At 37.1% G+C, this 15,163-nt stretch overlaps 2 protein-coding genes, 1 long non-coding RNA gene and 2 pseudogenes across 3 annotated transcripts; 1 reads left to right on the top strand and 4 right to left on the bottom strand.

The window, feature by feature from the left end:
• Positions 1,189 to 3,624, bottom strand: LOC109947047. The gene is made up of 3 exons (XR_002270055.1): positions 3,233 to 3,624; positions 2,971 to 3,057; positions 1,189 to 1,384 (listed from the first exon to the last, which is right to left on the bottom strand). It is a non-coding gene; the product is annotated as an uncharacterized LOC109947047 (long non-coding RNA).
• LOC18786672 lies at positions 4,086 to 6,714 on the bottom strand (annotated as a pseudogene).
• Positions 7,944 to 9,936, bottom strand: LOC109947455 (annotated as a pseudogene).
• On the top strand, positions 10,846 to 11,985 carry LOC18784953. Its single transcript, XM_007220020.2, has one exon. The coding sequence runs from the start codon at positions 11,331 to 11,333 to the stop codon at positions 11,802 to 11,804; it is 474 nt and encodes a 157-aa protein (XP_007220082.1). The 5' UTR covers positions 10,846 to 11,330; the 3' UTR covers positions 11,805 to 11,985.
• Positions 13,478 to 14,633, bottom strand: LOC18787699 (small heat shock protein, chloroplastic). Its single transcript, XM_007218295.2, has 2 exons — positions 14,229 to 14,633; positions 13,478 to 14,053 (listed from the first exon to the last, which is right to left on the bottom strand). The coding sequence occupies exons 1-2, from the start codon at positions 14,470 to 14,472 to the stop codon at positions 13,626 to 13,628; spliced, it is 672 nt and encodes a 223-aa protein (XP_007218357.1). The 5' UTR covers positions 14,473 to 14,633; the 3' UTR covers positions 13,478 to 13,625.

The following is a 15,163-nucleotide window of genomic DNA, read 5'->3' as shown; positions in this document are numbered from 1 at the left end:
TTCGACGACAATGTAGGCTCATTTATGGCCCGTAAACGACGAAGTCGGCCTAAACAAAGGCCCATGAACGATGTAATTCTGCTCCACAGGCCATTGACGACAAATAGGCCCCTAAAGGTCCCGTACATGACCAAATAGGGCCACTGAATGCCTCAAAACGACAAATCAGGCCCAATGAAAGGTATGAAAACAACAAAATGGGCCGATTAAGGGACACTAAACGACAAAATATGCCCAAGGAAGACTGATTAAACGACAAAATCGGCCCAATAAGGGACAATATTGCCCAATGACGGCACACTAAAAGACAAACAAGGCCCAATGAGGGCACAGTAAAAGACAAAATGGGCCCAGTAAAGGATCGTAAAAAGACAAAATAGGCCCAATTAAGGTTCACTAAACGACAAAGTAAGCCCAATGAAAGTCACTAAACGACAAAATAGGCCCATTAAAGAGCTCGAAAACGACAAAATAGGCCCAATTAAGTCACTAAACGACAAAATAGGCATTTCGCTTAATTGGGCTTGTTTTGTCGTTTATGGATATTAATGGGCCTATTTTGTCGTTTATTGTTCCTTCTTTGGGCCTATTTTGTCGTTTATTGTCCCTTCTTTGGGCCTATTTTGTCGTTTATTGTCCCTTCTTTGGGCCTATTTTGTCGTTTATTGTCCCTTCGTGGCCTATTTTGTCGTTTATTGTCCTTCTCGGGCTATTTTGTCGTTTATTGTCCCTTCTTTTGGGCCTATTTTGTCGTTTATTGTCCCCTCTTTTGGGCCTATTTTGTCGTTTATTGTCAGTTATTAATTGGGCCACTTTTTGTCGTTTAGTGGCCTTCATTGGGCCTTTTTTGTCGTTTAGTGGCACATATTGGGCCTGTTTGTCCTTTAGTGTTCCATTATTGGGCCTATTTTGTCGTTGAGTGCCCCTTATTGGGCCTATTCTGTCGTTTAGTGAATTTTTATTGGGCCTTTCTGTCCGCTAGTGACCCTTCTTTGGGCTTACTTTGTCGTTTAGTGGTCCTTCGTCGGGCCCAATCGGTCGTTTAGTGACCATCCGTCGGGCCCATTTTGTAGTTTATTTGCCCTTCATTGGCCCTATTTGCGTCATATGGGCTTTCCAGTGGGTCTTTTTGATCGTTTGTGGCTCATTCATTGGGCCAATTTTGTCTTTCATGGGCTTTAAGTGGTCTTATTTGGTCGTTTATAATATAACCTTAAACTTGACGACGCCAACAAATCTTTGGGCCTAATCTATGTTCCAAGTGGCTAACAAAAGAAAAAGAAAACCATGCATACAATACAAGTAATAACTACAATCCGCAGCACTCAAAAAAAGAAAACGGAAATTTGAGGCGAAATCCTGGTAGCCTCTGGTTTTAGATATCCTGGGAAAAAAAAACAGTTAAACAATTAATAAAACAATTAGAACCATCAGAAATAATAACAATTGGAATAAGACTGAAATAAACCAGATGGTCAGTGTGCAAAATAATAAGTTGAACCGAAGCAGAACTACTGAATGCGCATGCGGACGACAGAACAAACAAACATAAGAAAGCGTCACACTAACAAAACGAACTAACAAAAAACATCATTGCATGTCTCTAGAAGAAACATCAATCCTCAAAAATTACCTACAAAATAAAAAGCTAACAGTAACAGACTCCAGCGCTGGCATTTCAGGAACGAATAATGTCTTTAAAATGTGGACAAACTTGAAAGGTAGTAATATAAAAGCATATCCAAAAAACCATATAATTAAAAATAAAATAAAATAAGTTAAAATGCAACAAGTGGGAAAGATAGGAAGAACAGTTCGTTATGTCAATAATAAAAAAGAACATATAACAACAGGTTCTTTTATTTGGTGTGGGATAACCACTGAATGTTAAAGATTGCAAACCAGAACACAACATCCTGAATAAACATTTTAAAATACTCTATTACTATATTTGTCCATTCATAACTTCATTTTAAACAACATTTTACTACCAAAAAGAATACCTGCCAATACACGGAAATACAATTAACAGAGAAATTATATATGTTATATATCTTCCAGCTTTTACACAATCCAACGGTATAGTCAATAGATAACAAAAAAATGAATGATAAACAGCTACAATGAGAAATTATATCAAATTAATATTGATATGTACCAACTACAACTAGGAAATATAACAGAACACCAGAGAGAGAGAGAGACTGAATAGGCTTCTAAATTTATAACTGCCAATCTATTGTCGATATATATTTGACAATGTGGGCAGATAAATTTTAGTTCTATGAAATTTACTGCTTCAAATTTTATTTCCATGGTAATAACCTATAAACATTGCTTGGGTGCATAGATGCAAAAGAAAATACTGAGAACTTCTGAGACTCCTTGCAATCTCATCCTAACTTGAAAAGTTGAGGAGAGAGTCTAATTAAAACACTCAGATTACTGACATTGCCTAGAACATTGTGTACGACAATATTTGAATAATGCACTAACCCATTTATGATTTTTCACTTTCTAATGTCTTTAACCTCATGTTACATTGAAAGTTAGAGAAACCCCATCATCTGATGTTCTCTTTTTGTCGGAACATCAAGTTGTCAAAAAGTCTAGTTATGCCTGGTTATTAGACCATCCGATATTGCTACAAATGCTTACTTTTAAATTCACCACGCCACCGTGTATCACTGATGTAATGTCACAATGTTCCCGATTCCATATGTAAGGTACCCAACCCCACTCCCTCATATCAGAATATATCATTCAACAAAAATATGCTATTTCAAAGCGCTCCCATAATGTGTGCCAACTTTGTTTTTTGTCAGATATATCGTTCAAGTTTTCAACAATACTATGCTATTTACCTCTGGAAACTTATTTTGTTCATTTTGTTTCCATTTAAAAACAAAAATTGATATTTTACAAAAGAAAAACATACATCCAAATGCTTGAATGAGAAAGGAGTAAAACCTTAAAGATAAGGGAAGGCCCACTGTCAGTGCCTATCAATCCACATCGCACTCTATCACATCTTGAGCAAGCTGACAGGGAATGTAACTGGAATGGAAGCAAACAGCGAACGCATTAATGCATTGAATTAAAGACCGACCTACTAATTAACTCCCCAGGCATGTCACTCCATCTAATAAAAAACAATGATCTCCATAAACCATAAACCTAAGTAAACCCTAAATTTCAAAATCAACTTTGACGGGTCCTGGAAACCCCATACCTAGCCCCATCAGATCTCTGGTCTTGGTGTTAATTACGACGCGATTTCAACAGTGAGCTCTTGAACGGATCCGATCGTGGATCAATGGCGGCCATCGAGGCGTTAAACCTCGCAAAACAAGAATCGCATTGGAGGAGCTTTTCTTCATGCCCCGTCGTCTCTCTCTTTCTTCACGCTCATGTCTCTGATCTCCAACGAAGGCTCCGATCACAGAGCCAACGCCATTGTTAGGGTTTCCAGACCACCTCTCTGTTTCTCATCTCTCATTTTCTCAGATCTGCTCTGACTCTCGTCCGGGACTCTGAGGGGCCGAGGGTTAAGTTAATGTTTTATCATTTGAGAGATCAGGAGCCTCCACCCTGGACTTGGCCGCGTGTCCTCACTTTCAATTTGCATTCGCCCATCCTCTTGTATTAGTCCAGTAGTGATAGCCTTTCTTGCGACATGTCGTATAAAATTACCGATGACTCCCATGATTAATGAAAATTATTAGGCATAGCACTTCATTGAGTTAAAAAAATAAAATGACCAAAGCCGGTCCAGGGTTTTCTAAGACCCTGGGCAAATTTCGAAAAGTGTGCCCCTTCAGACAAATTAAACACTAACATTACAATTTTTATCAAAATAAGACACTGCTTAGATGCATTTAGTAAATTTTCAAATGAAGCATTGGTCTTTTTAACAAAATATTTATTCAAAGGAAGAACCTTGAAAGATCTGATAGATAAAAAAACACCTTGAAAGAAAGGCATTGGTCTGGTATTGTGAATGATTGTTTTCCAACTTAGTGCTGGAGAAGAAGAGAATCACAAAAAATATAAATAAAAATTTGCTTGCATTTGAGAGTCTTCTTGTGTTGTTTTTGAGAGACTTTTTTCTTTTTGATTAAAAAAGAAGAAGAAGAAGGCATGTTGGTTTATCTTTGTTTTGTTTTTCTTTTATTATATTATATTGACTTTGTTTTTCAAGTAAGGAAGTTTCCTTGAGAGAATCAAAAAGTGATTTATGACACCACAAAATATCAGGTACGGCTCCTTCTAGTTTTGAAGTTTGGTTCCTTTTTTCTTTCTTCTTTTAAAATATACTCCACAAATAGAACATTTTAGAAGAGAGAGTATTGCCGCTCGGCTATTCCGTTTTTTAAGACGTTCATAAAACAATTCGAGACCCTTCCTTGATATGTAGCTGAAGCGATGAATGTCCAGATCAATCTCAAAGTAGTTAGGACCCTGCATGTGAGAGAGCTTGATAAAGTCAAACAACATGGTTTTTCTGTTTCATCTTCTTAACACTCAGCAACATAAATGTTCAATGTTTACCTTGTAAAAATTGTGCTAGGGGCATGAAAGAACTGGTTTGTCATTATATGCATGTACAAGCTTCTTCTCAGCAGAACTCCGTCCGAGATCTTCAGGATTTACCACCTCAGCCAAGATCTTTAGTCTTTCTCTAAAAGGTACAGTGGAGTCCTTTGCAAATCCTTTAACTTTTTTTGTCTCAGCGTCAACCATTTTCTAAAAGCATCATTCAAATATATCAGCAGACTGAGTGTTCCAATTGAACATAAGATCACATTTCCATCAGGGAGAGTACATCAGAATAAAGTACATGCCTATCCAAATGGATGAAGTTGCATACAAAATGAAGTTACCTTGATGCTGTCCTGGAATTGAGGAGAGATGTCTTTTATCAAAATTCTCACAAACTTTGAAATACATTACAAGACTCATCCCCTCTCCATCACTATCACCAAGAAACATTGCAGCAGGATAAGTAGGCAACTGCAACAAGGCGCAGAGCAATATCATTAGATATTGCCAAAATATAACAAACAAAACATAACAAGATAAATCAATTCTGAAAAAAATACCTGTATGTTTACAATGAACAGTTTCCCATTTGCTTTCACTTTGGGAAGCTCAGGATGCTGGGCAATGTGATGTATCTTTTTGGGGCATACTGGCACATCAACACCTATTGGAGTATATGGACTGTAGTTCGGAGCAGTTGACTTTCGTTATCTCTGGATGGTAGACCAACAGAAAATAATATTATCATTAGCAAGGCAGAACAGAGTAATTAGTTACAAATGTCTCAATTCAGTTCAGGTTGGTTTTGACAAAAGAAAAAATCAAAGTCATACTTGAAATAGTTCTCGCCACAGAATTTAAAAGTTGAGGGTGGAATCTCAGACCAAGATCCTAAAGTTGGCTTCTCTACTCTACAACATGGAATGATGTATCCGGGTCTAGGCCGATACAGAAACCTTTTTGATTGACCTGTGGATATATCATTGAAATGTTCAGTAATATACATGTACATCAATCCCAATATTCTAAGTTTTCTTTCTATTCAAAGAAAATTGAATTATTTGAATGCTTACATTGTTCAATGGTTTCTTCTGCATCACAGGATCTCCTTTTAAAAGAAAGTCTGAAAACGGCTGATGGCTTTCTCTGGGACTGCGGAACCAAACTCTGTGCACTTAGAATCTTATCGTCGAAACTTAAAGAAGGTACCAATCGAGATAAGCCGGATTTCAGGGCATTGTCTTGAATTTTTTCATTAGAATCACGTCCATCCTCTGTAAGTCCTTTAAAGCTTCCATAAGAGTGATCCAATATATTCTTCCTCTTACTGCAAACTTCATCAGCCTTCCCTAAGTGAAAAAGCTCATAGCCCTGCGGATTAATAAGCGAAAACCGATTTGATTCCCTGCGCTCATCTTTGCCTGTGATTTTATCTGATTTACCTCCATCTATTTTCATATAGCTTTGGTATTCTTCATACTTACACCCATTATCAACAAAGCGAGCAGATCTTTCGTACTGAAGTACTTGGCCACTTGACATATTCCCAACTGGATTACTTGCTAATGGAAAACCATCTGTAGAATAAGAGAAGAAAATTAAGAAAACAAAACAAAATCCTTTTCCAATAAGTAGCTCAAGAAAAAATTACTTCAGCAGTAATGATGTTTTGCAATCAAACAAGACCACAAGGCTTTCACTCTGTAATATGTAGTTACAGGCTGATGCCCAATACCTCCATGTATACTGATAAAGTCATCATCCGAGTCAAACTCCAGAATACTCACTGATTCAAACCAAGCTTCCTCTTGGAAAATTACTGCAAATGAATAACTTTCAAAATATGAGATTCAAGAGCTATGAATTTTCTTGTCAGTACTATTGGTTGAAATAGAAAGATAGTTGAAATCTGATGAAAGAAAGCACGTACCATTCGAATCATATTGACTGTGGTGCCATTGCAGCTGGTTGAGATGGAATGTTGAATTAGAAACCTTAGATCTTCTGTGAGTAGTTGTTGCAACCTACACAGAACAAAAAAGAAATATTAGTTCTAATGCGTAGTTTTAAGTTGTTAGATATAGTGTTACTGTCACACACAATAATGATACGTACTGCTAAGACTAGTCCAATTTCAACGCTGCCAAAAACGACGTCGATATAGGCACTCATGCAGACAACAAAGTCAAACTTGTCAACCTTCCAGAGGTGTATTGCGGCTTCATAGTCTATGACAACTATGTGTTTCTATGTCTGTATATTCCCCAAGTCTGATTCAGTCAGGATTTCCAACTACTCATCCAACTTAGGCCAAACCAGATTCCTAACAATTACATACTACTTTTACAGGCTAAAATCTCTATTGCTCCCTCTAGTAATAACTTTTCGACCACACCTTTCTCTTTTCAGGATGCAAAACACATAATCAAAAACAAATTTTTGTATAGTGGCCATCAGAAATTGAAGCGAGTTCATAATTTAGCTAAAGTCAGGAAAAAAAAAAGAAAAAAAAAAGGACCCGCCTAGACCCGCCTAGACTCGCCTAGGCCAATTTTTTCAACAGCCTAACTGAACAAAAGCACCGTTTATAGGTTTTGAGCTCTAATTATGAACATCATTACCGAATTTAACATTACAGAACAAAATCCACCACCTGTTCTAGATTTCTGTGCATCATAGATTTTCCAAAATAAGCAAAATATAAAGATAATTTAGTTAAAACTACAAGTAATCTGAATGCATTCCACTAAAAAGCAGGAAGCAGAGTAATTGAAGACTGAGCTTAGTGAAAAGAAAAACCTTGGGTTGAAGAAACTATCCCGCCAGCCAGAGTCTGGGGCTTTAGGCTCGACTGGAACCAAGCTTAAGTTTTTCTTCAATTTTCCTATCTTTCTTGCTTTTCTTTGATTTCTTGGGAGACTTCATGAGAGCTCAAATGAGGAATTGCCCACCTCTTTTTTGGCCTTGAACTTGAAGACTTTGATGGGAAGTGATTTGGTGAAGCGAGCAAGGCAGGGAGGGAAATATAAAGCTCGTATAGCCATTTGTGGCCTTTTTTTTTCTTTTTTTTTGTAAAATAAATAGTATAGCCGAATGGGTATAATATTTAAATAGTATAGCCGCACGGCTGTAGTCTTTAAATATAATATATTTAGATGGTATAGACGCGCGGCTATACTGGCATCGTTTTTTTTTTTTCCCTCCCCACTGATTTTCGTTTATCTGTCATCTCTTTGAAGGAGTGTATATTAACAGCACTTATAAAGCTCGTATAGCCAATTGCTTGCAGACGCCACATCTCATAAACTAGACACGCACCCATGAATTAATGCAATTATGTTCTTTGCTTCAATGCCATCGTGTATGGTCTTCTAGCCAGAAAGTCTTTTAAAGGAACACAAGAATAAATATTCCTCTTCAGAATCATTGGTTGAGAAGGAATTGGGCGTGGACAAATTAGAGATCTCTAAGAGATTTACAGAGCCCCGTCAAGAAGGCAACAAGAGAAGGATTCTAGAAAGACTTGATTCTGATGTACAAAAGTTGAGAAACCTTCAAATAACCGTGGAAGACCTGAAGAGGAAGGTGGAGATTACTGAAAAGAGCAAAAAGGGGGAAGGTATTGAATTTGAAAACGTGAAGGGGCAGCTGGAAGAAGCTGACGAGGCCATCACTAAGTTGTAATATATCACCACTGTCAATTCTTATATTGTGAAGTAAACAACATACCAAGATGATGCTCGGAAGTTTCCGCTTATCGGGTCTCCACATGACCTTGTTAAGGATTCTCCAAATGCCCTTTTAACTGCGAGAATGCCGTTACTGCAAGTGACCTTGCAGCCCCATGCACGACATCGGAAATGGAAGCTGGGAGGCCATTGCTTTCATAAGGTGTTATGAGCCAGGGAAGCAGAGGATATAGCCAACCTCACCAACTAAGCATTCTCTAATCTCTACTCCTCCAGATAAAGTTCTAACATTTTCATTCAAACGCTGTCCACCTTCACAGAGCTTTAAAAACCTTGAAAACTTAAAAAGTCTAGACAGCGTCATGCCCCCAGGCCAACCAGTTACAATGTCAAGAAACCTCATCTCATGGTCAACAATTCCCTGCAGCAAGAGCATGCTGTAGTTGTCCTCCAGGTCACACCAATCGTCTGATGTTTGAACGGTAGGAAGGGTCATAATGATGTGTGTACCATCTATGGCTCCACAACAACTGGGCAATCCAAAGGCTTCTTCAAGTTTGGACTTTATTTCTTCCGTTCTGTGGGAATCAGGCCACTTGAGATGGTGCTTGGCACGTTCTTCCAATGCTTCAATGAATCTCCAAGTCACCTGAGAAACTGTGGACTGGCCTACCCTGAAGGCAGCTCCCACTGATACTTGAGACCTCTACACCCTTATTATATTTAATTTTTAACCGGTATAGCCGATCGGCTATACTGTATCTATTTTTTTTTTATATTTAATTTTTTAGGAGTATCGCCGCTGGCTATACTATATTTTTTTTATTTATTAATTTTTTTTTCAAGCGTATAGCCGAACGGCTATACTATTTTTAACTTTTTTTTATTTTTTACGAGTATAGCCTATTGGCTATACTAATTTTTATTTATTTATATTCTAGAGCGTATAGCCGCGCGGCTATACCGTTTTGAATTTAATTTTAACGAGTATATCTGAGCGGCTATGCGTTTTTTTATATTCAATTTTTAACGTGTATAGCCGCACAACGATACTTTTAAAATATTCTAATATATTAAAGAGTATAGCCGCTCGGCTATACTATTAAAATATTCATATATATATATTTGAAGAGTATAGCCGCATGGCTATATGTTTAAAATATTCGGATATATTTGAAGAGTATTGCCGCTCTCGGCTATACTGTTATTTCTCCAACAACCAAAAGAAAGGGGCAAAACGTCTCTATCTGTCTGTCTCTGGTGTTTCTCTTTAAACGTCAAACAAGAAGAAGCAAAGTCTTAGCCCTCCTCATGCTGTGAGTCTGTGACTGTTGGCTTGGATTCATTGAACTTGTTTGAAATTGAAACCAACCAAGACAAAAGTGAAGGGACATATAAAAAGAACATAGAGAGTAGAGGGAAGCCTCAGCTGTGCAAATTGCAAGCAAGAAAAGAAGAATGGAATTGGAGAGAAGGTGACCACTTTCCATAAACATATGGGGTCCACGCCATCTTTCTTCGATCTCTTCTCTGCACGCATAAAACTAATACCAGTTTTTTTATGTCCCCACTTTGACTAGACAACACACCATGCTGCTGCAGATAGAAAGAATTAAATGGTTCCATTTGTCTCCTTCTCTAACTTCTAAGTTGTAAGTTGTAAGTTGTTGTTCATGGGATCGGATCAATTACCCCTTACCTCCATCAGCAACAAAAGGGTATCTGCACTGCAGCCTAGCTAGCTTTGCTTTCACTTCCAAGAGCCCTCTATCTTATCATCTCAAAGAGTTCAGTTAAATCTAGCAGAGCCAGAGAGACTACATCAACTAGTTTAAAATGGACCACTGAGAGAAGGCCAAATCTAGGGGCCAGCTTGCTGGGTTAGGTGTGCTTTGGATCTACTCATTCAAATGACCTATTTTATTGTAAGCCAACATCTTCAATAAACTAATTACCAAAAAAAGCCATCTTCAATAAACTAATCATTAGAGGTGTGCTTTTGTGTCAGCAGGGGATCTTTGTCTCTGATTTCACTTCTTTTTCCATCTTTCTTTCTCTCCTATGTGATAATGACCTTCCCTCAGTGGAGACCCCAAAAATGAGATGTTTCTCTTGGGTTCAGTTAAGTCCCACCTAACCTCCTTTATTTAATTATTGTTTTTTCTCTCTTTTGCCAGTAACTAATTAATTAAAAGGCTAAAACTAGTTGAAGCTGTCCCTCTTCGTTCCAGAATTGAAACAAACAATTATGATGCTTCTTTTGACATCACCAAAGCCATAAGGATGATGCACATCTACACTACAAGCCTCCAAAATAAGGTTTACAAAATTTCAGCCAAAATTTTCTTTGAATCTGTTGAAGAAGATTTCATTGGCCCATACTATTACCTCCTCCTCAATATCAAACTCATTCACAAAGTCTAAAGTAGTGTCCAGCCTACAGTGCTATGCCACTTTGTACAGTCAAAATATTTAAATAAATAAAAAAGTTTATAGGCATGTAGTTGCAGAGCAGAAGATTTAAGGATTTTCTATGTGACTTTATTAGACAGTAACATTAGGCTTCTAGTATCAGAAAGAAATCAATAAAGCAGAAAGGCATGGGTGAGCAATGCCAATGCGCCTCCCTCCACTAACCGACCTCTCCCTGCATGCGTGTTGACGACTAATTTATCTTTTCCTTTACTTTACCCCAACCAAGACCACCAGGAATTATAAATCTCTCATTCCCTCTTCATTTGCCTCCCAATTCTCACTCTCTCAACAACAGAAACACAATTTTCTATCTCTTCCTTTCGTTTCACACTAAACAAACCCCTCATTTCTTATGCCTTTCATTATTTTATGTCACTTTTCCTCCTTCTCACACACTATACATGTCACCTTTGCTCCTTCGCATTAGCAATAGTTAATATAACTACAAATTCTCTCTCTCTCTCTCTCTCTCTCTCTCTCTCTCTCTCTCTCTCTCTCTCTCAGCAAATTATAGGATCACCTTTTCAGAGCTACACACATCTCCCAATCGGCTCCATTATCCCAGAACTAGCTAGAACTATAACTATATACACATATATAGCTTGTCTCTAGTTCTGAGGAAAAATGGGCAACTGTTTTGTTCTCTCCAAGCCGGAGAAAGTTTTGAGGGTTGTGAAGACAGACGGGAAAGTTTTAGAATTCAGGGCACCAACTCTTGTTAAGGACATGTTGATGAACTTTTCGGGCTCTGGTATTAGTGAATCAAAGCAAGCCTCAGAGCTTCTCTCTCCTAATTACAAACTGAAGCTTGGGAAGGTTTACTATATGATTCCTCTTCTGGGTTCTGTTGCAAGTGATGCGAGCAGTGCAGGTATTATTTCATCTGTGGATGTTAAAGAAAAGGACCGGGCTGCTACAAGAAGGATTAAGATCGTCATAACAAAGCAACAGCTTCAAGAGCTATTGACAAAGCAAATATCAGTGCAGGAGGTTCTTTCAACTTCAGGGCTTGAACAGAAATCATGTTCGTCTAATGATTCTTCAACAAATTGGAAGCCGAAGCTTGAATCCATCCCTGAACTTGAAGGAAGCGAGTAGAGTTACTTTCCAGCGTTTTGCTCATAACCATAACTTACTTTGCCAGATAAGAAAGAGAGGCTCATAGATGCCCCCTGCATGTTATAATTATATACTGTAGATTATGGAATTGAATCAACATGTTTTTATCAGTTTAATGCTTTCTTGCGAAACACGTACTGTGGCCATTAATATTTTTCCAGTCCTGTTTCATCATCATCTTTTGTGCAGTTGTTGTTAGGTAGGTTCTTACTTGGTAATCACTCGGCAGACACAAATCTATATATAATGTATGGTTAACAATTAATTAATAAAAAGTGTGTGCGTACTTTCTACACATTTTCTTAAACAATTCAAGTTGAAATCTTAGGTGGTAAGACAATGAAATCATGCTTTTTGACTCTTCTCAAGTGTGATTAATATTCTGGCTTACTGTTTTCCATTTTACATGCTGACCGATGTGGGCTGAGGCAATCAAAAGGGGTGTTATTTTAATGGATTAATGACCTAAATAGTCCTTCAATTATTGCTCAAGTATCATTTTGGTCTACGAATTAAATTTTTTATTTGAACCATCCTTCAACTCTTTTTTTGGTATCAAGATGGTCATACCTTTAAAGTCTGTCAAATATTCCGTTAAACTGAGGGACGAAAAAGTAAAATATTATTTAAAAAAGAGTTAATGGCTGAAATGGTCCCTCAATTATTGCTCTAGTATCATTTTGGTCTACCAACTAAAATTTTCATTTGAAACGCTCTTCCTTTTTTTTTTTAATATCAAGATAGTCCTACCGTCAAAATCCGTCAATTTTATTGTTATTTATTTTTGTATTTATCTTCTTTTAAAATTTTTAATTAATTTAAACAATAGAGAAAAAAAACTATTACTTTTTAAGTCCATGTCTATAAAAAAAAAAAAGCTAGGTTGGTAGTGAGATTCAATTTTTCAATTTTAAAATTAGATACAAGTTCCTATAATAGTTTCCTTTAATTTTTAATTATTATTTACTCTTTTAAAAAATTTGTTATTTTATTTTTATATTTATGTGATTTTAATTAATTTAAATAATAGATAATTTTTTATTATTAATTGTTAGGAGATGTGACTGGTGAGATTCAATTTTTTAAAATTCTTTAAGTTTTATAATAATTTTCTTTAATTTTTAATTATATATTATTTTAATTCATAGAGACATTTTTACCTCTTAATTTAACAATAAAATTGACAAATTTTAACAATAGAACCATCTTGATACAACCAAAAAAAAAAAAAAAGTTAAAAGACAAATGAAAATTTTAGTTGGTGGACAAAAATAATATTAAAGCAATAGTTGAATAACCATTAGGATCAATAACCTTTTTAAAAAAGAATACTTACTTAAAAATACGATTTTATCCCTCACTTTCACATAATAACAAACAGACTTTGATGAATAGATCATCTTGGTACAAAATAAAAAGTTTAAAGACGTTTCAAATGAAAATTTTAGTTAGTGAACCAAAATGATACTGGAGCAATAATTGGAGGAACATTTAGGTTATTAACCCTATCCCTAACCCTATTTTAATAGAGGCCTCGACGAATACTGGCACAAGCTTTGGGGCGCCAAAATTTTCATCACTCTGGCAATCAAGTTCTTGAATGCAGAGGCATTTTGGGATGAAGCTGATACTAATTGGGGTTGAGATATATGTATGTATATATAATTGGGGTTTATTATTTATATTTTGTTAGAAACAACTTTGTACATTACAAGAAAGCACAATGAAAGAGACCAAAACAACACACAAAATAAAAAGCCACAAAACCTAGAGCAGAATACAAACAGAGAAGGCTTGCTTTCACTGGATAGCAACATCAATGACCTTGCGTTCAACTTTAGTTTTGGGAATGGATATGTAAAGAACACCATTCTTAAGCTCTGCCTTTATGTTGTCCTTCTCACAATTATCAGGAAGCTGAAGGCGGGTATTATAGGAGCTAAAGCTCCTGCTCGACCATGAATCATCACCACTTTCTTCCTTTTTGTGCTCTCCCTTTATAACAAGAACATCATCTTCTACAGCCACCTTGACATCCTCCTTGGAGAGGCCGGGCATGTCAAACCTCATTTTGATCTCATGTTCATCATCTTTGATGTCCCAAGGCGCACGTACTTCCCCTGATGCTCTGTTTCTGCCTGGCAATGTCACAGTGTCCTCCAGGAGCCTGTCCACTGTGTCCAGCATTTGGCGCATGGTCCTCACTGGGGAGATGGGATCCAATAAACCTGCAAACAAATTGAAACTCATTTTTAAGCCAACAAGTTTGATGGTGCTTTTTAAAGAAACAAAGAAACCACTAAATAAACATTAAGAACTTCCTGTCTAATTTTCCTCTGTTTCCTCTGTTCAAACAAGTCAGAATTCAATTAAGAACAACTTATGAGAGATTGTGACACTTACCAAAAGGTGAAATGTCGACAGCCAACCTCCTTGGCCTCCTCTCGACTTCAGTTCCTTGGTTGCCCTGATTGACTTGCACGTCCAGCTTGCCATCTCCACCAGCCTGAGCTCTCACCACGGGCAGCCTATGCAACCGCGAAGGAAAGGTGGCTGAGCACGGCGCAGTGACATATGTTTTGATTGAAGACCTAGCTTTGGTTGATAGCAGAGGTGATGAAGATGACAAAGCCAAAGTTGAAGACATAGTGATTGCTGAAAGCTAATACAGAAAGAAAATATAAGAATTAGAGTGGTTGCGAAGTGGCTCTACACTCTACAGTGAGCTTCTCCTCCTTTTTGCCAATTAGAACTTGGAGATTGCTTGGTGAGCCAGGCAGTGACCATTATGCAATATATAGGTTAACTTATAGGATTCTGGAAAGGAAGCTTGAAGAAGGGTCTTGAACGTTTGAGACTGAAACTTCTGGACCCAACGACACCTGTAAATTTTACATTTTTCTCCTGCTTTCCGGAAAGATCCATGTCATCACATGCATCTTGATATTGTCATGTTATGCCATAGAAAATGTGATTTTGTAATTAGACCCTTGTGCTTTAAAGATATTTTCAGACAACCCCTTGTCCTGTATACTGCTGTGTTGTGTTCTTATCCAGTACAAGGTTTTGATATTATCTTCTCCCCAAATCCATCTCTGTCTTTTTCCTCCTTTATCTCTTCAGTCCGAGAAAATGAAAACTAAAAGATTATGAAATTATTTTGTATGTAGGGGCTATTTGTTTGCCAAAGTTAATTTGACATTAGAACCCCGTTTAACCATAACATAATCATTCACGGGCTAGCAAGCAATAGGAGCCATTCTGAGTCATTTGACCACCACCTGCGGACAATTTGGGGCCCACATAAGAAGTGAGGCAGTTTTTGTTTTTGTTTTTCT

Source organism: Prunus persica, chromosome G2 (assembly GCF_000346465.2).
Source record: "Prunus persica cultivar Lovell chromosome G2, Prunus_persica_NCBIv2, whole genome shotgun sequence".
NCBI classification, from domain to species: Eukaryota; Viridiplantae; Streptophyta; class Magnoliopsida; order Rosales; family Rosaceae; genus Prunus; species Prunus persica.
This window is presented reverse-complemented; position numbering and strand designations above follow the sequence as displayed.

What these genes read in the sequence shown, in the direction of transcription:
- LOC18784953 (XM_007220020.2), top strand. Translation starts at nt 11,331, where the DNA reads ATGGGCAACTGTTTTGTTCTCTCCAAGCCGGAGAAAGTTTTGAGGGTT.
- LOC18787699 (XM_007218295.2), bottom strand. Translation starts at nt 14,472, where the DNA reads ATGTCTTCAACTTTGGCTTTGTCATCTTCATCACCTCTGCTATCAACC. An exon ending in TGTCGACATTTCACCTTTTG is followed by an intron (nt 14,054 to 14,228) that starts GTAAGTGTCACA and finishes ATTTGTTTGCAG; the next exon opens with GTTTATTGGATCCCATCTCC.